Source organism: Neolamprologus multifasciatus, chromosome 12 (assembly GCF_963576455.1).
Source record: "Neolamprologus multifasciatus chromosome 12, fNeoMul1.2, whole genome shotgun sequence".
Lineage (NCBI taxonomy): Eukaryota > Metazoa > Chordata > Actinopteri > Cichliformes > Cichlidae > Neolamprologus > Neolamprologus multifasciatus.
In genome coordinates this window covers 22,103,914-22,129,296 of record NC_140450.1, presented here as the reverse complement: position 1 = coordinate 22,129,296, position 25,383 = coordinate 22,103,914, and the positions used below count along the sequence as shown (strand labels likewise).

Genomic DNA, 25,383 nt, shown 5'->3' with positions numbered 1-25,383 from the left:
TAATCAATCAAATATTTAAGCAGTGCTTCAGTGCTCAGTGGGTAGTCCTAGATTATCTGTGGCTGTTGGCAGTGCATGGCGCAGCCACATTATAAGCCTTGTCTCTGACTGGCATCATTGCGGGGTGCTTCCCTCTCTCTCTCTTGCTCTCACTCGCTTTCTCTCTTTCTCTCGCCCTTAGCCTCTACTCAGTCTTTGCTCACTCTCACTGACACTCTACATTTTGTCCTTTTTCATTCTCACCTATTTTCTGTCATTCTCTCTCTGTCCCTTGTTTTCCTTTCTCTTGTTTGCTGCACTCTATTCACACTCTCTCTCTCTCTCTCTGTATAATTGTGGCTTTTCACATTGACTGTCTGACAGTGAGCAAGGCCCCTTAAAGAGCTCTCATCTTTCTGTCTTTGCCTGCTTCTCTCTTTTCTCTCACTCTGCATTCTTTCTAGGGATGAGTCTGCCTGTCTCCCCACAGGGAACTCCATTGTGGATTACCATTCAGTTTTCGCCCAATTATCTAGTGGCTTTTGCTGCCTTTGACACATAATTATCAAAGGCCTAAATAATTGTCTTTATTATTGCCGGTGTTTAGATGTAGCGTCAGTGGAGCAGTCATGAGCAAGGGAGCGTCACAGGGAGAGGAGAGAAAATGAAGTATTTATCTCGACCAGAGATTAGCTTAGCATGCTGTTAAATGATGTCTCGTCGCTTATTTCAACTCCTAGTCCAGATAAATAAACATGATTAATATGCCCCCCCACCCCCCTCCCCTCCTTCATCCACACACCCATCGCATATCATATTCTGTGTCAGTGGTGAAAATAAGATTATGCACAACAAAAAGTCTAGCAATTAGCTGGCTTTGTAGTAGGAAGCAGCTTAAAGCACTAAACACTGTACTTTACTGAGGGCCGTGTGAGAGGTCAGGTACAAGACACATGGGTTATAGACAAGTCTGCGTGTGTGTATCTGCATCTGTTTGAGCGACTCCGAATGCGTGGGGGTTGGCTGTTTCATAGAGCTTGTGAAAAGCTGGATTTAGCAGAGTTGTGCCAACCGAGGGGGTCAGAATATGTGATATTTGTGGGTCTCTTTAGCAACCAGGCCCTCTGCAGAGAAATCAAAAAAGAAATGGTTTACGAGGAGGGGGAAAAAAGGGAGAAGTAAAAAGAGGGAGAAGGATTTCAAAGTTCATCCAGAGTTTGAATGTATGTGGGTTGAGGGTGAGCTCAAGTCTGCATCGTCAGTTGTGACTCGTGGTTCAAAAGAATGTAAATGTGATGCTAGTTGGGGTCAAATCGAATCCATATCACAGTGAGGGAGTGTGTTCAAAAATTGCACGGCCATGAAAATGGGTAAAGAAATTGTGTTTACACTGTTTTTTTGTGGCGCATTAAATCATGCTATTAACAAATCCCTGATAATTGCGCTGAATTAGACTTACAGTGCTGTTATGATGTAGGATATAGATAAACCACATTAGGCAGGTGATAAACAATTCATCAAATTCTTCTTGGGTGCGTGGCGGCTGCCCTTTAAGTTCCGGCTTCCAGATCAAACCCCAGAGCATTGGTCCCATTTAAACATAATCTTCTACTTATGTTTTAGTAACCCAGAGAAAGCCCATTTGCTTCAGGGATGCTGTTCTGATGTTGACTCTTTGGTCCGATCTCTCTGTGAAGTGGGCCGAGGGAAAAGAGAATTTTCCTCCTGGGGATTAATAAAGTATTTATAAATACTCTTTGTTGTGCACATCTGCCTGTATGTGTCTCCTTTGTCTAGCTTTATCTCCATAGTCCTTTCTGGGGGGTTTTCTCCCACTTTTGATATCCACTGAGCTTCTTATAGTCTTCCGCCTTTATACTCCTCTTACATTTTTTTACACACCAGCCCCACATGTCCAACATCCACCCACACCCATTTGAACTTTACTCTGCTTATCCAGCTGCTCTAGCATTAAAGGAAAGGCCAGCCGAGAGACGGCAAATGTCTCAACATCTGTGTGTTGGTTTTAGTTCAACAAGTATTTCCACATGTTTCTCTTCCTATTTCCCTGTCCGATACTTGACTGATCACAACAGCTGGCTTGTTTCCTTGTAAAAGCTGCTGTCTGCAGTTACATAGTGAATTAGCACATTTAACATTGCGGATATACGTGGCTAACACTAACTCACAAGCCATTGTGGTGTGGAATGATGAGTCATATGAAAAAACATCTTACACTGATATCCACTGGAGAATATTTGGCTTCGTGCTTCTGCTTGTGAGTTAACAGCATTACTCTCTTAGAAGAAGATACAGACCTGCTTAGATTATGCTTTCAACATGCAGCTAACCACAGATGTCACTGTGGCTTGTAAAACATGGGACCCAGTGGGTGTCAAAATTACTGTGGTTAACGGCACACGGCATAGAACACTCTTTCTCCTGGAGTCATTATTTGTCAACCTATTACCCCAAGTGTTACCACAGCCAAGTGCATGTGTGGAGGCATTGCGGCAATGAGAGCTGTCAGAATGAGTGATTGATATAGGCACTGGTGAGAGATGGAGTTCTTTGCTCTTTAATCTTCGGTTGAGGAAAGCAGACTTTGTTTGGTGAGATTTCCTAATTCGTTTTCCCTCCCACTTTTAGCAAATTTACAACAAAGTGAATGTCTGTGAGTAGCAAATCATAGAGAAACTTAAACAAAAAAAAGGCTAAGAAAAAAAAGAAGACTTTTTTTTGTTGTTGATTTTCATATCATTAAAAATTAGGTTGACAGGTAGGCTCTGCCTACCACAACGGAAATAAAAGCTACTGAATATATTCATTTTAAAAGGTAATTTTAGGATTCCAACAAGTTTTCTTTAACCCTTTGAGGTCTAAGTTGCCATTAGTTTGCTAGTTAGTTATCATTAGATGTCCTCAGCACTAATCCTTACTTTAACATTGGGCAGTCCCAATATGTCATTTTTGTTTCTATTAATGTTTTTTTTTCCATGGCAATTAAGGAACAAAGAAAAAAAATCAAACCTCACCCACATCAAATATGCCCCCCCCCCCCCCCAAAAAAAAGAAAACCCCTGTTTTGTCTTTCTCCAAAATATAGGTTTATGATTGGATTAGTGTTATCACTTATTCCTCAGAGGGTTGGAAATTTGTCTCTACTAAAGCAGCACCAGCACACAGTGGCATATGTAACCTAGCATCCTTTCTCTGAGCCATCTTTTTCTATGTACATGCCTTTATCTTTGTCTAATCACTGTCATTCACCGGCTTCTCAGCTTAACAGAACCGCTGTCGATCAGTAGTGATCTTATCTGATTACTATAATTCCTATACACATGCCCACATACGTGGAGGCCTACACCTACACAGTTAATTTTTTTTTATTTTTCAGCTATGGCATGCTTCTCATGTCCTCTCTTATTTCTTAAGTACTTTAGAAGTAAAGTAAATGACATGCTGAAGTACTTTAAACAAAGTTAGGCTTACAAAACAAAAGCCTATTTGACACACTGACAAATGTTTAGTTTTACTTACAGTTCTCCTACAGTTCCTACAGTTTTAATATACCAGTGATGTCAACTAAACCTTACCTATATAGAGTATGTTTAAGTTTTCCTTTCAAAAGAAATACATGTTGGAATCATTGTTTTACAGTAACAATAGTAGCAAGCAGAGACTCATTTGTCTGTCCACCTGGGCATTTGAAAAGATGCTGAGATTTCTGCCCAGGTTTGGGCAATGTTCTCGACTAGGTTGAAGTCACATGCTCAGTGTTTTCCATGGGCAGTCAATCCACTCTTGTTTTCTGGTCTAAACTGGTAGTCCTTTCACTCAGGAAAGGGCCCATTTGGCTAGCACCAGAAAACAAGGCCCTGACTGACACCTCCAATTTTAAAAGGTTGACTTTGCAGCTCCCATGGGCCCAGTTCTGCCAGAGGAAAGCTTTTCAGCCAAGCAAGGATGAGGAGGGATTACAGTGAGGAGTGTGTATCAGTGTGTATGTTTTTGTATGATTCTCTGTGAATGAACCTATATATCTGGACAATGTCTGTCCTTTTAAACTCTAAAGTTGTGTACTTTTTTTATTAAGTATGCTCAAGTGTGTACCTCACCTGTCAGGCTGCTCTATTCTTCTCTGATAGTGTAAATGTTCCTTTGGTAGCCTTATCGGGTAGACGATATGAGTCTTTTGTGCCTTAATAGATCCATTTATCTCTATATACTTTAATTTGGCTAGGTATGGGAGGATGTATTCAAATGCCCAATCTCATTTATTGCATAGCCAGCCGGAACTGCTCTCTGTGATAGCTCCACCTTTAGACAAACATTCATCTCCTTGTCCCATTTTAAACTTCTATGCCCATTAAAAACATGGCTCCATATCTGTGGCTCAAGCCAGTTTTGGTTTAATACCTTTGGGCTTTTATAGGCAAATATTTATCCAGCAAAGTCCCAACTCATGCCTTATATTCTAAACTCTTCCCTCAGCTTTAACCTCACCACTTCTTGGCATGTAGCCATAAACACCTAGCAGTCCACGACACTTTCTAAATTTACTGCTTCCTCAGAGGCACTATGCCGATCCCTTAGTTCAGTCTCTTTCTCAGCTTCTCTAAATGTATAAAGTAAGTGATTGTTAACCTATTGTTGCAAGTCCTGTTCTCTATTCTGTCCTTTTTATCTTAAAGTTGAGTGAAGCGGCTCGTTCCCAAGGCTTGGCTGTAGTACTCCTTGGGGTAGGACCAGCGGTGTGGGAAGTCTATTGTAGTGCGGTAACAAGTCCTTTGTGTGACATTTTCCTTGGCATTGACATTCAGAGGGGAATAGGAAGACGGGCCTACGAACACCACATTCTCTGTGACATGTGAAGGGAAAGGGTATTAAGAATGGGGACCAAGGTATCTGAACGTGCGCAGGAAAGGACATTTGCACAGAACGTGACAAGGACACACTATGGTGGAGCAGTGCTCTTTCATATTTCACTTTACAACATTATGCTCTATACATGAGGTTGAATCTGTATCCTTGGGTTACAAAATTGTCCACTGGGCTATTGATGTCACCAAGAAATATGCATACAGTGCACTCTAAGAAGTAGGCAGTTGGGCCTAATATTCATAAATATATATTTGGTTTGTCTAATAAAATGCATTTGTTTAGATGTATGATTTTCAAAATGCAGGTGTTTATTATTCAAAAGAGTTTATGACTCTTATAATATTCCTCTTTGTCGAGCAAATATTTCCCCCTCAGCACGAATGACGGTGTTATTAACATGCTGGATGTGTGACTAACACAAGCTTTATTTGTTTTTATTGCAGATGAATCAGAGGGAATTAGAGGTGAAAAACAAAGTATGTGCTGTGGCTCTGACTGATTCCGCTCACAACATCTGGCTACAGGAGACCACAAAGAGCACACAGGACTGGATGCAGGAGGTGAAATAACGGCACAAGCTCGAATACACAATCACGTTTTAAAAGCAGCGATATTATGTGCAGGGATCATGCCAATGATGACTCCCGTCATGACCTGTGAGAAGGCTACCAAGTACTGATTGCTAAGTTATTACTAATTACTAATCAGTAAAGATGGATTGAACCACAATAATTTTCAAAAATGTGTTTATTTTGGTTGCAACTATGCAGCTTTAAGTTTCAGGATTGATTTGTGTTAGTTTTTGTACAGTACAGTAGTCCAGAACCACATTTTGCTATGATGACAGTCACACAAAAAGCACACACAACCAGGCACATAAACACGCAAACCCAGTGTGGTGGGGTGTGGTCTGCGGTGCAGTGCGGACGCACCTGCACGGCATCCGCAACCATGCCCGCCGTGTTAAAACACAGGGACTCAGGGGTTGGTGGTTGTTGTGGTTGTGTGAAAAATGGTAAATAAAGATGGCTCAAAACACGGATCTGTGGTCCCGCCGTGCCTTAATTCCACCACGCCCAGAATCACAGGTGAAAAACAATTGCATCTAATCTATTTTAGCTAGAAACAAAGATGCTCCAAAATGTACAGTAGTCCATCCATGATTTTTCATCTCATGTAAATTGTACAGTACAGTTTGTCTGTATAACACTACTGACCTACACAGGTATCCTTGACTAACAGCAAACCTAAGATGCCATGGAGAACCATTGTTTGCATGTTGTCCTTTTTTCTTCCGGTCTTCACTTTTTCCCTGGGTGCATGTCAAGGAATAACTGAGACAGTTAACCCTCGCTGGTGCATGCGTATGAAGCTAGGGAGGCGAAGTATCTGTAAGAATGCGTGCATTTGTTCATGTGTGTGGGATAGAATGCACGTGCACATGTGCATTTGTGTTAGCTTCATTTTAGCATTTGCCCTTTCTAGTGTGACCTCCGTGCCATATGCATCACCTGGGCTCACTCAGTATGCACATACAGATGAGATAACATCCAAGACCAAAGCTGCTGGAGAGCCAGAGATGCAAATGTCATACGCTCACACAACCATTCACACACAAACGCACACATCACATACCATACTTTCATTTGTATTACATCCTCTTCCATATCCCTTGCCTTTTGTTTTTGCTATCTCTGTCATCTCCAAATCTATATGTGTGTGTGTGTGTGTGTGTGGTTCACGTATTTATGTATGTTGGTTTGATTGGTGGGGATTCAAGGTTGCACTGCCCCCCCTTTCTTTAATGTTGTTTGGCATTTCCTATTATTGATTCTTTTAAGGGACGTGTGGGACACCACATAATTGGCATGTTAAGTAATTTTTCTGTTTGTAATGATTAAACAGAACAATACACCTGAAAAATGACAAAATTATCCGACTGTAGTTTTTGGCTGATTTAGAGAGGAACCCACTTAATTAAAAGGGAACAGGCAGACCGATGCTTTGGTTTGCTCTTTAAGATGCAACAACTACAACAAAAATGTGGGAGAAACGTACATCTACAGATTTCACACACATTATTTCACCTGCCTCTGTTCCTTATAGTTTTAACTCTTAAACTTAGCAATAGAGATTTGTTGCTAATTAATTCTACCACTGTACTCTACGTCTGTCATTCTAAGGACAGGGCTCGCAAAATCGCTAGCCCGACGTCCCGGGGCTAGCGATTTTTCCAGTCGGGCTACCAAAATCTAACTCAGCCCTGCCATTCGGGCTATCGTAGGAAGAAAAGTATATGTCTATGCTTTTGCATTCTTTCACCAATGTAGCTGAGTAATTATGTCATTGGCATCGATGAGCCACTGTCAATATGTGACATATTGAAATCGCGTTTGAATTTGCGCTTGCTTTTTGCTTTCACTTTCATTTTGCAATAGCGCGAATGGTGTGTAGAGAGCAGCAGCACTGATTGGTGAGTGATGATTAATTGCGCACCAATTCCTCTGACATCGTCTTATCACTCATTAGCTTACTATTCAAACGCGACAAGTGAAATTTCTCGCAGCAAGCTTAAACATGTGAGAGGTTGAGTGCGCAAAGAATCGCTGACCGTTATGTGAGTGCGTGTGTAAAAGCAGCAGGATTTAAGCTGGTATTTTAGTTCTGCTCCGCCAAATAAGACAGGTGAGGGTGAAGAAGGGGCAGCCAAAGAAAAGCCTACCGCAAAACGGAAAAGTTATGACAAATCAGACTATGAGGCAAAAAGAAAGCACAGCTTTTTTGGTTTCATGGACAAAAGAATTTCTGTGGCTGGAATATGACAAGCTAAAGAACATGACGTTCTGCCAGGTGTGTTGTGAGTTTCATTTGATTTCTGAGTCGACAAGCGCCTTTGTTACTGGGACCAGTAATTTTAAGAAAGACCCCATCCGAACCCATGAGAAATGCATTATTGCCCAGTCTGCAGTATCTTTCCCAGAACAAACAGCAATTGCAAAAAAAATAAATAAATAAAAATAAACCAAGCACAACAAGAACTCCTGAAAAAGCTGTTTAGAACAGCGTGCTATATTGCAAAGAGTGAACTACCTTTGGCAAAATTTATCAGTCTTTGCAAACTTCAAAAAGCAAATGGCCTAGATCTTGGTTCCACTTGCCTCTTACCTGTGACTTCAGTGGAAATTTCACATTCAGGATCTGACACAGACTGATTCATGTTCTACACAGTTCTTACAAGTTCATAGAAATTTCTGTTCAATTTGAACCAAGTATTTGAGTTGATGGTTGTAATTTTTATACAGTTGTTGTGATTTGTATTTTAACAATTTTTTTGATTAACTTTTGTTTCCGTTACAATATTACACTTTAATGTATAATGTATAATACAATATTATACTTTAATGTATAATATAAAGGAAACAAAACATAAAAAAATAGCTTTCTTTTTTATTCGGGCTACTTAAATTTATTTTGGGCTACCAAAAACTGAAGAATGCCTGCCCAAAGGGCTACCAGAGATTTTGAAATTTTGTGAGCCTTGAAGGAAGAATGTTATATGTACAGTGACTTCATAAAAACGTTGGTTATAGTCTCTTTGAATGCTAACCATATAGCTTTGGGTTCTACTGTTGCACAGTTTTGCTAATAATTAGCTTAAAATGAAGATGTGTGTGTGTGTGTGTGTGTATATATATATATATATATATATATATATAAAATCCCCACTCGCCCCTGTGGGCGGTCAATCCTTCAAGCTCGGGTCCTCTACCAGAGGCCTGGGAGCTTGAGTGTCCTGCGCAGTATCTTAGCTGTTCCTAGGACTGCGCTCTTCTGGACATAGATCTCCGCTGTTGTTCTCGGGATCTGCTGGAGACACTCGCCTAGCTTGGGAGTCACTGCACCTAGTGCTCCGATTACCACTGGGACCACCGTCACCTTCACCCTCCACATCTTCTCGAGCTCTTCTCTGAGCCCTTGGTATTTACGAGCTTCTCGTGTTCCTTCTTCCTGATGTTGCTGTCATTCGGAACCGCTACATCGATCACTACGGCCGTCTTCTCATGTTTGTCTACCACCACTATGTCCGGTTGGTTAGCCACCACCATTTTGTCCGTCCGTATCTGGAAGTCCCACAGGATCTTAGCTCGGTCATTCTCCATCACCCTTGGGGGGCATCTCCCATTTTGACCCCGGGACTTCCAGGTTATACTTGGCACAGATTATGGCAGATCACGGGACTTGGTTATGGCGTTCCATGTATGCCTTGCCTGCTAGCATCTTACACCCTGCTGTTATGTGCTGGATTGTCTCTGGAGCATCTTTACACAGCCTGCACCTGGGGTCTTGCCTGGTGTGATAGACCCCAGCCTCAATGGATCTTGTGCTTAGTGCTTGTTCCTGTGCTGCCATGATTAGTGCTTCCGTGCTGTCTTTCAGTCCAGGTTTGTCCAGCCACTGGTAGAATTTCTGGATATCAGCCACCTTCTCTATCTGCCGGTGGTACATACCGTGCCGGGGCCTGGCCTTCCATGATGGTTCCTCACCTTCCTCCACTTTCTTGGGTTTCTGCTGCCTGAGGTATTCACTGAGCACGCTGTCAGTTGGGGTCATCTTCGTGATGTATTCGTGGATGTTCCTTGTCTCATCCTGGACTGTGGTGCCGACACTCACCAGTCCCCGGCCCCCTTCCTTCCACTTAGCGTACAGCCTCAGGGTGCTGGACTTGGGGTGAAACCCTCCATGCATGGTAAGGAGCTTTCTTGTCTTGATGTCAGTGGCTTCTATCTCCTCCTTTGGCCAGCCTATTACCCCAGCAGGGTACCTGATCACGGGCAGGGCGTAGGTGTTGATAGCCCGGATCTTGTTCTTACTGTTCAGTTGACTCCTCAGGACTTGCCTGACCCTCTGCAGGTACTTGGTGGTTGCAGCTTTCCTAGCGGCCTCTTCATGGTTCCCATTCGCCTGCGGGATCCCCAGGTACTTGTAACTGTCCTCTATGTCTGCAATGTTGCCTTCTGGTAGTTTGATACCCTCCATTTTGACTACCTTCCCTCTCTTTGTTACCATCCGACTACACTTCTCCAGCCCGAACGACATTCTAATGTCATTGCTGTATATCCTGGTGGTGTGGATCCGTGAATCGATGTCTCGTTCACTCTTGGCATACAGCTTGATGTCATCCATGTACAGGAGGTGGCTGACAACTGCTCCATTCCGTAGTCGGTATCCGTAGCCAGTCTTGTCAATTATCTCACTGAGGGGGTTAAGGCCTATGCAGAACAGCAGTGGGGACAGAGCATCTCCTTGGTAGATCCCGCACTTGATGGTGACTTGTGCTATGGGCTTGAGGTTGGCCTCCAGTGTTGTCCGCCACATCCCCATTGAGTTCCTGATGAAGGCTCTCAGGGTCCTGTTGTTCTTATATAGTTCTAGGCATTCCAGGATCCAGGTGTGGGGCATTGAGTCATAGGCCTTCTTGTAATCAATCCAGGCAGTGCACAGGTTGGTCAGTCTGGTCCTGCAGTCTCGGCTGACTGCTTGGTCTGCGAGTAGCTGGTGTTTTGCACCTCTGGTATTCTTGCCCATCCCTGTCTGTGCCCCGCTCATGTATTGATCCATGTGCCTGTTCATCTTAGCCGCTATGATGCCTGACAGGAGCTTCCACGTGGTGCTGAGGCAGGTTATTGGTCGGTAGTTGGAGGGGACCGGTCCCTTCTCGGGGTCCTTGAGGATCACGACTGTCCAGCCTTCGGTTAGCCATTCCGGGTGTCTCTCGTCAACTAGCAGCTGGGTCATTTGTGCTGCCAGGCACTCGATGGAGTGCAGTCAGCTTCTTCAGCCAGTAGGCATGAACCATGTCAGGGCCTGGTGCTGTCCAACTCTTCATACTGGAGACCCTTTCTTGGATATCTGCCATTGTGATGGTTACTGGACCCTGTTTGGGGAGGTCGCTGTGGTCTGCCCTCAGATCCACTAGCCACTGAGCATTGCCGTTATGGGTTGCGTCCTTCTCCCATATGCTCTTCCAGTATTGTTCTGCCTCCAGCCTTGGTGGTGCTGTTCTCATATTGTTCCCCTGCCACTGAGAGTACACCTTCGCTGGTTCTGTGGAGAACAGCTGGTTTATTCTCTTGCCTTCTATCTCTCTGGTGTACCTCCTCAAGCGGCTGGCCAAGGCTGTGAGTCGTTGCTTGGCAGTTTCCAAGGCCTCAGGTATGGACAGCTTCATGTACTTCTTAGGCACCTTCCTCATCGCGCCTTTCTGCAACTCTGACAGTTGGCTAACCTCCCTATGTGCTACCTTGATCTTAGCCTCTAGCCTCCTTCTCCATGGAGGGTACTGCCCCTTGTGGCTGTTCAACTTGTAGCCAAGCATCTCACTGATCACTGCTGCCGTATTGTAGATCAGCTTGTTAGTGTCGGTAATCGTGGCTGTAGGTATCGTCCGTAGTTCTGCATTAACATCATCTAGCAGACCTTCTGAGGGTACTTCACGTAATCTTGGTAACCGGCTACGGGGTGTCCAGGTTTCAAGCTTGGCCATAATCCTATCTTTCAGGTCAGTTCCTCTCGCACGCAACGATCCTTCTCCTATTGCACTTGGGGCTTGGTACCCAATCTGGGGAGGGATTGATGATATCTCCCCTCTGACCTGGCGTCCTGGCTCCCCCTTGCTGTAGCATTTATGTTGTACCTCGTCAATCTCTAGCTGTGAGAGCAGTCCCTTCTTTCGAATGTTGGAACACTGAGCTACTAGTTTGTCCATATATATATATATATATATATATATATATATATATTAGGGGTGCAACGATACTCGTATCGATATTGAACCGTTCGATACAGTGCTTTCGGTTCGGTACGCATATGTATCGAACAATACAAAATTTTTAATTTATTTTATCAACTTTCCTTCTGACGGTGCTCTCTGTGTTGAGCGCTCAGTGGATCTGCGCTCGACAGTGCAGCCTAGGCGGAGTAGATTCACTGAGCACAGGGCAAGCTAGCGAGACAGAAGCTAAGCTCTCCTTGCAACATGGCAAATTGAACCTCCCCTACCCTCATTCAGATCTGGCGTTTGGAATTATTTTGGTTTTCATGTGACGTATGACCCTGAAGGTAAGCGTGTCATAGACAAAAGTAAAACAGTATGTTGGATGTGCCAGCAATGCTCAATTACATTGGTGGGAACTAGTGTGTTAGCGCAGTTTGCTCGTTAACGTGTTGGCCGTCCAGCCCCACGCACGGGGCAATCCGTGGTAGCTCGTTAACGGAGATTTGCCGTGTTGTGGCGTTAACGTCATTTCAACGAGATTTACGCTGACAGCACTAGTGGGAACACAACGAATATGACTGCACATTTACGACGACATCATCCTAGTGCAAAGACAAGTGGAAGCAGACAAAAACAACAAGCACGCATGCCACAAACTTTACCCAAGTCATTTAGACAGCCGTTAGCACATGATTCTCCTTATGGGGACCTGATATGTTTAATATGCTGCTAAGAATATAGCCCAGAAGAAGCGTATAGTATAGCTTTTATTTTGGAAAGAGCCATTTCTCTGTAATAAACTCTCTTTTCCAAAGATGAGTGATTTCTCAATCAGATAGATTTATTTTTTTATTACTTTGTTGTTTCGGCAACATTAAATTTAAAAACTGTACTTTTCAGTTAAAATATATATTTATAATTTTAATAAATGACTAATTAAAAAGGCATGAACAAAAAAAATGTTCATGCCTTTTTAATTTGTCATTTATTAAAATTTCACGGCACATTCTGCACCACATCTGTGCGTTCATCATTTGTTTGAAGCCAGCTCACCTCCTGCAACCACTTTTCCGAGATTACGAGCTTCTTTTGTGGTTCGGACTCCTTCTGACATTTCTTGGAGGTGGAGGAACACCAAAGTAATTGCTTAAAGGAGCTTGCTTCTTTGACATCTTTAAGAGTTCTAAACAAATGTCTGTCCTTCTCCTGAAAATCTTATGTACGCAAACACGCGTTGCAACTTCTTATCTTGTGCGCGTTTTTATTTTGACAACGAATGCGCACCTGCGGACCACTTATGTGCAGCCCTGGTTATTTAGCTCATCATATTGCAGCCACAGAAATTCTTTTGTCCATGAAACCATAAAGCTGCACTTTATTTTTGCCTTTTAGTCTGATTTGTCATAACTTTTCAGTTTTGTGGTAAGCTTTTCTTTGGCTGTCACTTCTTCACGCTGACCTGTCTTATTTGGCTCAGCAGAACTGAAATATATATCCTGCTGCTTTTACACACGAACTCACATAACGCTCAGCGATTCTCTGCGCGATCAACCTCTCACATGTTTAAGCTTGCTGCGGGAGATTTCACTTGTCATGTTTGCATAGTAAGCTAACGATTGATAAGACGATGTCAGAGGAATTGGTGCGCAAATTATCATCACTCACCAATCAGTGCTGTCGCTCTCTATACACAGTTCGCGCGATTGCAAAGTGAAAGCAAAAAACAAGCGCAAATTCAAACGCGATTTCAATATGTCACATATTGACAGTGGCTCACCGATGCCAATGACATAATTACCCAGCTACATTTCCGAAAGAATGCAAAAGCATTGACATATATTTTTCCTTCCTACGATAGGCCGACGGGCAGGGCAGAGATAGAATTTGGTAGCCCGACTGGAAAAATTTTTTGCGAGTCCTGTATCTGATTGAGGAATCACTCATCTTTGGAAAAGAGAGTTTATTACAGAGAAATGGCTCTTTCCAAATAAAAGCTATACTATACGCTTCTTCTGGGCTATATTCTTAGCAGCATATTAAACATATCAGGTCCCCATAAGGAGAATCATGTGCTAACGGCTGTCATTGAAATGACGTTAACGCCACAACACGGCAAATCTCCGTTAACGAGCTACCGCGGATCGCCCCGTGCATGGGGCTGGACGGCGTCAACACGTTAACGAGCAAACTGCGCTAATGCATTAGTTCCCCCCAATGTAATTGAGCATTGGTTGGCACATCCGACATACTGTTTTACTTTTGTCCATGACGCGCTTACCTTCAGGGTCATACGTCACATGAAAACCAAAATAGTTCAAAACGCCAGATCTGAATGAGGGTGGGGGAGGTTCAATTTGCCATGTTGCAATGAGAGCTTAACTTCTGTCTCTCTAGCTTGCCCTGCGGTCAGTGAATCTGCGTTCGACTACTCTGCCTAGGCTGCACTGTCGAGCGCTTGTATTGTTCGATACATATGCGTACCGAACCGAAAGCACTGTATCGAACGGTTCAATATCGATACGAGTATTGTTGCACCCCTAATATATATATATATATATATATATACATACATACATACATACATATAAGGACATTTTTATAAGTAACCCATCTGTTTCAATGCACACTAAAGTATGGGCAGCACATCATAGAAGGTTAGCTAGCACTGAACCTCACTAATGCCCTGTTTGGTGAATAAGGATGGATGCCAATACAAGTGGATGTATGTGAGTTTGGGACACCCCAGCCGTGCTCTTTTCTCCTCGGACAGTGGTAATTCTCTTCTTTTGAGGTTCAAGAGGTCAGTGGATGGTGAGATGGAGTGATGAAACGGGTGAAAGAGAGAAGATAGGATTTAGAGATCAGCGCCTGCTGAGCCAGGTTGTATAGACCAGATGGGTCAGACAAGGGGGAACTGACGTCACAGCAAGGAAACCAAATAGTGAGTGAAGGTGAGATTAAAAAAAAGATGGGGTAGGCCAGAGGAAAGATAGAAAGATTCATCTACTGACTGAGACAGAAAAAAAATATACAAAGAAACAGAGTATGAGAAACATTCAATTATTTAAATCCTGTTGACTGCCACTGAGAAAGCACAGTGTAGAGCTGTGGAAAGAGAAAAAAATGAATGAAGTGAATACAGATGCAGAAGGAGGATGAAGAGATATATGTGGAGGTAGATGAGTAGCATAGTGAGGAGAAGTGAGTGAGAGAGAGAAATCCAAATGATGGTGTACAGCTGGCAGCCTGTCACAATCTCCAAGGTGTCTCCTGTCACTGTGCTGGCCTGCTGTCACACTCTAGTGGCCTGCCCAGAGCACGCACACACACACAGACACACACGCATATGCACACACATTCAGAGTACACTATGGTCATGAATAAACCATCCTAATCCATAGAGATTATTCAGGAACTGGGGGAGGTGGGTTAGAAACAGACACAGAGAGAGTGAGCAAAAATTGATACTCAGGACTACTTTCTGAGAAGTTAGGTAGCAGACTGTCATGTGTGTTATGGTTTAGGAGACTTTGTGCACTTGGTACAGAGTTTCTGTCATGGGACTCAGTTTGGTGTGCTTTCAGAATGAGAGGTGGAGATGCAGTTTTGCAACCGAGGCGGTATAGATGGTTGCATATATAGAAGGTTAGTCTCCCTCCCATCTGACACTCGGTCAGGACCCTTTGGCTCCACATTTTAATCCACTGGGTACCCTTTTAAAGTCATTGTATCAAAATGCCAAGTACTGTAATAGAAACCTAAATCCCTAAATGTCTGAAGTAGTTATCATGAGACCTTAGCCAAGAGCTCTCTGCACTTCACTGACACTGAACTCATCATTGCAGCAACAAGTAATATAATGGAAGGCTGAATCAACTGATAAGTTTGTCTTTAAAGAGTGTATCTGAATGCAAACCCGTATAGTTTTGTTGCCTAAACTTGACCAAACAGTGACCTTAATTAAACAGTAAGAATCATGCATAGGATATAAATACAGGTACAAGCTTCAGAATAAACTTCACTCTGAACGGTGCATGCATTATGAAGAAAAACAAGCTATTAACAAGTTTCTTTGGTAGCATGTCCTGTAAACATCTTCTGGTTTTTTTTTTAACTCCGGTAAGCTGCTTTGCTATTGTAACCATCTCTGTTAATACACATTTTACAATTAAAATACCCCATCTTCAGTTTTCTTGACTAGAGACAGGCATCTTTGAGTCATAATAAAATGTAACCTTTAAATTGTGACATCAGATTAAATATCTTTCACAGTTTGAGCATTTTACCAATAAATATGTGGGTAGTTGCTCACAACAGTCTTGCACATCACTGGAAAGTCTACATTGATGCAGCTGTGGTGTTGAAGGCCATTATAAAGCACTCCTCTTTAAGGCGAATTAGTTTGTGGTAGCTACTAATGTGGTTAACCTTGCATGCAAATGCTCAAACAGAGTGGAAGTGTGTATGGAGACAGTGCAGGAAAAACTCATCATGTGCAAAACATCTACCAGTATGTACCAAGTTGGCATGCGTACACACTGAGAATGCAGTGATTATATACAGTACCAGTCAAAGATCTGGTATGTCCAAACATTTAACTGGTATTTGTTGCTAAATTTAGAATTTATTTAATAAACAGTTTAATTATCAATCCACATTATTACTAATAAAAAAAATAGAGTTTTTTAAATTTTATTCTGCATTTTGCACAGTAGGAAGTGGTCATAAGTAATAATGAACTTTATATAGCACATTTGCAAATCATCAAAAACTGTTTCACAGGAGAAACAGAAAAAGAAAGAATATTGTTCAGCACGACCAGTTTTGTGGTGCGTCAGTGATGATTTGGGGAGATATATCCTTGGAGGGACACACAGACCTCTACAGGCTAGGCTGAGTGCCATCAGTATGAACTCTTAAACCCTCTATCAGAAATCTGTAAGTTGATCATTTTCATCTCCATCAAACAATGTGGCATCCTTTCATTCCTAACACATTACTAAGTCCATATCAATCTAAATATTCCAACTGGTAGCTGGCAAAGTTAGACTTCAAAAGATTTTCCCAAAGACTGGGCAAATGTGGATGTTCATAACCAGCATAAATCCAAGCATGCAAAGAAAAGCACATGCACAGAGTAGCAGAGGTTTGGGACAGCCAAATCTGTTTACATGTTTGTTTCTCTGTCTTCTTTTAGTTCAATGGCATCATTGATCGGTGGACGAGCTGCTTGAAGTGATGATGCTATGTGTCAGAGGCAGCCGATGTGATGTGCCATTCTTTTGTCATGTCGCCCTTCTCTAATCCCAGCCAGCAGGCCTTGCCTTTATGTGACTGCTGTTATGCCTGCGGTCTCCCACAGTACTGGGGCTTTGTGCTGTGTGTGTGTGCATTTATGCAAGAGTTTGTGTGCACATGTGTGTTGTTGCCTTGACAAATCTATTCAAACCTCAGCCTCCCTGCCTCCATTGGTAGTGGAGGTGTAGGGGAGGGAGGAGGGCCCTTTGAAAGACTCCCCTCCTTCCCTTCTCTCTAGCTGCCTTCAGCCCACTGCTCCACAGCCCAGCTGACATCTTCCTCCAGACAGACAGAATGAATTAAAGAAGATACAATGAGACACTTGATGTAGCAGTCAAGGAGCCCCACTGCTTCTGTGCTACTCTGCACCACTCTGCCCTCGAGCCCGGGCTCAGAGGAGAGCACATCTAGGGCAAACCAAAGGATCTAAAAATACACAATATGCCACTGTTTACCAAGATGACTTGTCATCTTCCCCCCAACACCAAGCCCTCCAGCCTCCCCCCCCTTCATCCCCTCTCATCTCTTGGCTGATCTTTCTTCAACCTCTTTGGCTACTTTTATTCTCTGTGCTTTCCAGTGGCTAGCATTTTTGATTGACAGGGCTAAAAATAAATGAAAAAGCACCAGAAAAGAGTAATTCAGGCATTCCTACCATTTAAGAGACACATTCAGTGATTGACTACTTTGGTTCATATGTAATCCATTCTTAAGAAAAACAAACTTTATTTCAATAACAGACTTTTCTGTAAATTTCCCAAATGAATATTTGCTACGGATTTATATGTTCCAGATGTTTCATCATGATTATCTCTTGTAATGAATTTCTATATTTCTCTATAAGCTTGCAGTAAATAAATCACAATGTACCCTCACTGCAGTATATGTCAAGCATATGATGAGAGATTTGCTTTGCCCTAGCTGCGCAGACTTTTTTCAACAAAAATAAACAGCAAATAGGACCTCAGTTTGGATCAGATGTATTCAGTGTCTCTGCTTCGATGCAGTTTTAATATTCGTACAGAAACCAGAGAACTTTTAAAGACTATAGCACAGAATATATTATCCACAAAAGTTATGTGTGTGTGTTTGGGTGATTGTCTTACGTAATTTAAATTGAAAGCATTTGCAGGGTTTGTCTGTTCTGTGAGTCTTGTTTTAGGTCTTTGGGAGTCGGCGTCACAGAGGGCAAAAATGCAAAAGCATGTGTGCGTCGGTGTGTGTGTGTGTATATTTTGAAGGGTTCACAACTCTACACATCTTCGTGGGAGACCCCTTGAAATGCAGTCACTGACCCACACACACAACCGCACGCGCGCACACAAGCACGTACAATACCGTAATGGCTGTCAGGGGGCCAGGGTGAAAGTAAACAAGGGCAGATAAGCAGTGATTCAGAAGGACACCAGCTGCACATTCTAATCTCTTTACATTTTCTCTTTCTTCTATTGAACTTTTATCTTATCTTGGGGGACGTCTTCTCTAAGCATTCCTTCTCAGCCTCCCTCTGTCTCTTTCTCCCTTTTCCCTTGTTTTTGTACCTACCTTACAAGCCACAGCATACCAATCCACATTGCAGAGTCAAAAGGGAAAACAAACTTTGATGCGCTGTCATCCGCTGACCCGGAGAATGAAAACTTACAGCACTGAAAACTTAAGTTGCCTTATTCTGAAGCATTGATACTTTTGATTAATGGTACATGGGGCTTAAGACCTTATATGTCTAAAATAACCTGCAGTGGTAGGTAGAAAAAAACAGGGGGTGCCAGACAGATAGGAAGATGAAGACAGCCTAAAGAAAAAAAAAACGAATGAAGAGGTCTTCTCCTCTTTCTGACAGTAGAGTTGTCAACCACTGGGGTTGTGAGAGGAGTAGGGGTGTTTGCAGGGGGTTATGGGTCAGCAAGCTGGGCAGACACCCTCCCCCAGGGCACTCACTCATCCACTGTGGTAGAAGGCCTCAGCTCTCCACCACAAACAAACGCCAAGCTGTCTGAGCAACATGTCACTGAGCTTTTAATTGCTTGTTCCTGTCTCTCCTTCTCTTCCCCCACCTTACTCATCTACACACACACAGAAACACACACACTTTCTTGCGTACTGTCTTTCTGTTTGTTTCCAACCGCTTTCGCTCCTTTTTCAGTGTTTGGTTAGATGCAGTTGAAACAAAATAAAAAGACACACCCATTATTAACAAGATTAAAGACTTAAATTTTGTACCAAATACTTTGCTTTTATATCTTCATATTTTACAATAGTTTTTTCTGTGTTTGTGGAAGTAATAGTGGAAGAAACTGCTTGCTACATATTCATGACTCTCCACATGTCATATTTAATTCTTTTGAATGTCATTTAATATGAGTTTAATTGTTTTATTTTTCTCTTTTTAAAGCACTGTCGTAACTGGGTATCAAGTCCCGAGCCCTTGGACATACCACTGGAGCCTATGATGCCAGACTGCCCCAGAGTCTCTGCAGGTACCAAAACTGTCTGTCCAAAAATATTAACAGTATTTCTCAATGTCTGTGAATCACAGCATAATTGGGATGCCTTTCAGTTTTATTAGATTTTTCTCATTATAAGGCTGTTGAACATTGAAGTATTGGGAGGTTCCTGGTTAAAATTTGACACACGTTTGCGAGCAGAAAACTGGATTGTGCCAATGTTAGATAAGTCAAGCATATTTGTTTCTGCAGTAACAGTTAAAAAAGAGGCATGGTTTCTCTGGGTGGTATAGTGAGGAGTCCTGAGAACCTAGTACATCGAGAGGGTTACAAACAATGATGCAATAATCTGTCCATTGATTTTAACACTTGTATTTGTTGAAAGTCAGTTAAATATCTAGAAACCATAACCACAGATTATTTAGCATGAAAATTGAAGGTGGTTTTTTCATTCTATATTATTGGTTTAAATATAATGTGGAACTGTCACAGAGGATGTAATAGTGCAGCTTGGTATTTCTTTTAATAAAAAGCAATAAGGACTCATGCAGACTAAAAATAGACTCCTCAGTATTTGTGTATTTTTTCCTTCAGTGATTTAAAAGAGTGGATCAGAATTCAGTCAGTTCAGTACGGTGTGTATTTAGCACATGTCCATGTTTGTGCGCATGTGTCTGGGTAATGGGTACATCTTAAATCTTAGTAGAACAGATTGAGTGTCATTGTTAGACAAACTGTGGAACTGAAGCAGTGGGAGATTATCTTGAAACACAAATAGAGAGGTTGTATCAGCAGCACTGCAGAAATGTTGCTATCTGAGTTCATTTCTGTTTTCATCTTCTTTGTGACCCCCTCTTGCATTTTTTTTTCATCATCCATTCTGTCTCCTATATTCATTAATCCTTTCCTGTGGTGTTTGGCTTCCTGTCCTTGTGCCCTCTCTGTGGTTGACTGGCCTTGATGATGTCACGTCCATCATGAGAATGTGTCCTTAATGTAGGATTAGGGATGAAAGCTGTAATCCTCAACATGACCGTTGATAAGAGATGATGATTGCAGTGTTGTTTGAAGAGTGACACACACACACATGCATGCTTGCACAGTCCCACACATATGAAAAAAAGAAGGAAAGTCAAGCCTTAAGCAGGAAGCAATATATCTGTCGCAGGTATTAAAAACACCTGTTTTTGCTTTGTTACAGTGTTACACACAAACATACTCGAACGTTCACGTTCTTAGCTCTTCCCTCATTTCCATCTTTGCTCGGGATGCTCTGCTTTGTGATTTTATTCTCTTCAAAGATCCTCCCTGACATCATGGTGAATGTATAGGTCATCTTACACATGCTCCACATGTCTGTGAATACATCTCTAGCACTCCTATCTCATCTTGGCCACTAAAACGGCATGTTCCACATGGAGCTGTGTGGGTGGGTGGCCTTAACATCTTCGAGTGAATCAGCTCCTTGAAATGTCATCTAGCCTTCAATACAAACCTCATGCTGTATTTCATGCTCAAATGTCAGTTTTTTACTTTGATGATTTATGTCTCTTCTGCTCCTTCTCGTGACTGCTGTCGGTCAAAAGACAGCAACAGTTGTGCCAAAATATTGAGGTCACCTTTTGAAACTGTTGGCATGTCTAACAATATCTAAACACAGACTTGTTTGACACGGCGTCCATCCATATGTATGCACTATTGACTTGTGCTCTATTGACTTTTGCTACTTTAAGCAAGCTGAAAAGATCTCGGTCTCTAGCCTGTTAACAGAGCTGCCAACTCGGCTTGTCTCTGGTCTTTTAGTGGACACTTCTAATGTCAAAGGTTGGTTCAGTCATCTTTGTGTCCTTGGCAGCCTGGCAGGTTCACAAGCAGCAGCTATTGTGGTGAGAGTCGCAGCAGAGCAACGGAGGTGACGAGGTTGAGAGAAGGTTGAAGGAAGGCTGTCAGGGCATCGTGGCCCAACACTTCAATCAGCAGTCACTCCTGCTACTACGACTACCTTTGTTTGGGTTGCTATAGTATGGATATGTGTGTGTAGGTGTTGCTAATCAAGGTTGGAGATAAAACCTCTCAGCAACAGAAAACAGACCAGTGAATCCTTGTTATCATGCACGCACATGCATGTGCACATATGCAATGACAGACATCCCAATGTGAACCGCTGCTCTTCTACGTAGCCAGACCGAGGAAGCCCTGGGCCCCTGGCTGCTGCGGAGAATGGCGTATGATCACTCACTTAACAGACACACACACACGCTAAGTGTAAGTGTAAGGGTATTGGACAGGGAGCAAAATGGGAGAATGGGTTGAAGGGTGAGTCTTGCCATTGCTCTTTTGCTCTCCTGCATCCATTCTTCTTTCTTAGCAATAAATAATTTTTCGAAAAAAGATAATTATTCTTGGTTTCACCCTTTATGTATCTACTCCTCTGCATACCTCTTAGCTCTCTGGAGAAATGAGGATCAGTTTTGATTCTGATTTTTTTTGGCAAAAGGATGCAAGGAGCCTTGAAGGCATGTCTGCTATTCCTAAGCACCTGTGAAGCAATGCTGGTATACCATTATATGTTAATGATAATCTTTGGGAGTCTTCACTAATATATCAATATCATTATCATTGGAAGAAAGCCTGGATCCATCCCCTTCTCCTTTAACTGTCTTGCTTTCCTCTTTCACTACCTTATTCTTTTCGTTATTTGTTTCTTTGCTTTTTTGTTTTGTTTTGGGGTTTTTGTTTGTTTTTTTAATTTGTTTTCTGTAAATTTTTGCTAAAGGAATTTGTTCCTCCTAAGAAGGTTGGTGCTCTGGCATTTGGCAGGGGCCTGGCACACTTGCTGAATTTTATCAGTTAGCAGCACACTGAACACAGGCTAAATATGCAGATAAAGCGGAACCAATCTCTTTCTGGAAAAGCTCCCGTTGTGTGTTTGCGCATGTGTGTGTTGGAGTAGAAGCAAGGCTGACAGAAATAAGTTGAGGAGTTGGGTGCTTGTTAATGTGGGGGTTGCAGAAGCCTTCCCAACATGTAATCATTCCAAACCTGGACTGTTTAGATGCCAAGCAAAGGATACCGTTCAAAGTTGGAGAGAATGAGGGTGATCAGAAATAGATGGATAAAAAAAGAGCAAATACAGGAGAGTGTTACTTGTAATGGCTCTTCTATTTTTGTTGGGGGGTTGGGGGGGGGGGGGTTTGCCTTGTTTGAAGTATTTGGAGGGGGTTTTCTGAGACTGAAGATCATTCATTTATTAGTAAGGCTGTACTTTGGGAAAACCCCATTGCTATTAACACACCAATACATAAAAACACACACATGAACACACAACTTCCTCTTGGGTGATTATTCATTGTCCAAGTTGATTATTAATTACAAAGGGGGAGCTCTCTGAAGGTAAACACTGATTAATGGCTAACAAAAGTAAGTTAATGTCTTACCTGTACTTTAATTACCAACCATGCTCTAGTACAAGAGTCCCAGCACAATGCTGTAATTAACCATAATGGACTGCAGAACGGCACTTTTGTTTCCTGTATAACATATATATGCATTGTATGTAATTTTTTTTTTAACTTTTGCTGTTAAAATCAAATATTAATTATTATTATCTGTATCATGAATTGTTACAGAAGTAAGAATTATTTTTATGTGATGACAAGGGGGGACACTTTGATTTTTTTAAACTAATAATGTACTAAGACTTTTAAATAAAAGTAGGCATGCTGACACATAATGTCAAGCTTTTATTGCAAATGTGTTTCATCCTGCTCTAGGTTTGACTTGACTGTAACCCTCACCTCCCTGATCCACGCATTGCCGACTGTGAAACACCTTTAGCTGTCTCCACTTCTTCACCACACAAAAACATCAATCTGTCTCTCTCTCTCTTACACACACACACACACACACACACACACACCAAACATACACATACACAGAAACAGTGTGTGATTGATATTTGTGTGAGCTGATTTGGGAAATTTAGACCCACTCAAATGAAACTCACCTCCTCTAACCTCTGTTTTTTCAGCTTGGTAGGGTGGAAGTCCGCTGCCTTGGTAGAAGGTCACATGGAAGTGAATGTGTGTATCTTGTATATGTGTGTGTGTGCATGTGTGTTTTTCGAGTGTGTTTTCACATACCTATTATGTGTTTTCGTAGCCTCACTTGCACATTCTGTGTCAGAATTGCAGGATGTAGAGAGGTAAACTCAGGTGAACTGGATGCTAACCTCTGATCTGGATCCAGAGGGTCGGGGCATTGTCTGGGTCAAATCATTGCTAGACTAAATCATGATGATGTGGAAAATGCTGATGTCAGTGACTCACAAATGTATTTTTCTGTTTCAAAATGTTCATATTGAATTTCTAACATATTGAATTCAGTATCATAAACTCTTTCAGATGATCAGAATACCAGTTCATAAGACATACGCCTAAATAACAGATACATCTGACTGAAAGCTGCCTGCATAACAGAGAGAAAGACAGCATGTCACATATCTTTTTTTTTCTTTCAAATGTTTACCCCCTTTTTATTCTTAGATTTCCTATAATTTGTGTTGTGAGTACTCTAAAAGGACAGAATTAGTGTTTTTTGTTTTTCATTGGTACTGTCACGGTTTGGCAGGGCAAACCGTGGGGAAGTAGGGAAGGAGGACCCAGGCGCGGTGCTCTGTGTATAAGCAGTGCATTTATTTACAGTGAATGGAACAATAACAGTAAATTCCCGTGCTCTCCCGTGACTCCCGTGTCGTGTCTTCTCAAAAAGTCCTTGCTCTGTGTTCTCTACTCTCGTGTGTCCACACACCCCGTGCTTACTGCCCTCCGGTGTTCCACGCTCCTCCTGAGGGGAAATAACAGAGGCAGCCGTCAAGACACTTAATTCCAGTAGGCATACACTCACAGACTTAACTAAGCTGAAGACTAACGTGGAGTCTCATGGAATGATCCCGCGTCGGTGGGAGCTCCATCGGTCTCCTAAATAGCTCCCCCGACGAGCCTGATCAGCAGCAGGTGTGTGTGGGGCTTCAGGCGTGGCCAATACTCTAGCAGGACTACGCCCATCAGGCCTGCAGGTGCTTGGCATCCTCACACACATATATACGCACACATACCTACACACGCCTACACATACAATAAGTGGAACACCGAACAGAAGCATAGACTTACAAATACATATCACAATAACAAGTCCATAACTGCTCAGACCCTGACAGGTACTGATAATTGTATTTTACAACCATTAAAATTTTGATTTGAGAGAATCATGGTTAGAGAGAAAAATAAATATCTTGCTTGGTCCTACAAATTTTTATTTGAGAGAGGGAAAAACTGGGTACGCCCTGTTTACATTTCCATTTTATTCAGATGAATTCTCAATATGAACAGTCAAAGTACAGCAAAAGCACTGGTATGTTATGTAGGTGACATCTCACTAACATATCTGAGATATGATCAGGTATCATACTTCATCACTGAGGTTAAGAAAAACAGGTGATGCTTTCTTTTACAATATACAATACAGACTCACTCTTTATATTTTGCACAATGCCCCAACTGTTTTGGAATAGAGTTGTTATTCTACAAGCATGGTGTGTAAAATTACAGAATTACCTTAAAGACTCTGTCTCTCTTGCTCCTAAGCTTATATTAGTATTAGCCATGCTGTCATATGAATCTATGTCAGGCAACTTTTATTTGCAATCCCTTGACTATCACTTGGTTAGTATTAGCCTTATAGTGAAGCACGGTGATGGTAGCATTATGCCTTAGAGATACCTCTCTCCAACAGGGATGAGGAAACAGAACCAGGGATGAATTAATTCATTCCATTCTTTCTTTCGCAGTTTTATGAATACTGCTCTTGTCCGCTATTACATACATTTTGTATACATATTTGGAATAGGTAAATGGTAAATGGACTGGTTCTTATATAGCGCTTTTCTACTCTTCTGAGCACTCAAAGCGCTTTACACAACTTGTGCATTCACCCATTCACACA

General features: G+C 42.1%; 1 protein-coding gene across 5 annotated transcripts in view; it reads left to right on the top strand.

The window, feature by feature from the left end:
* Positions 1-25,383, top strand: part of arb2a (ARB2 cotranscriptional regulator A) — a 164,538-nt gene that overhangs the window by 92,803 nt on the left and 46,352 nt on the right. For 3 of the 5 annotated variants that reach the window (XR_014877376.1, XR_014877375.1, XR_014877374.1), the window contains exons 9-10: positions 5,307-5,423; positions 19,329-25,287. Coding sequence is in view for 2 of the 5 variants with exons in the window: in XM_085181466.1 (XP_085037592.1) it covers positions 5,307-5,423; positions 19,329-19,413 (202 nt within the window). In the remaining 3 variants the exon portion in view is untranslated. The remainder of the gene's footprint in view (positions 1-5,306; positions 5,424-19,328; positions 25,288-25,383) is intronic. The other 2 variants (XM_085181466.1, XM_085181467.1) reach the window with 1 other exon arrangement.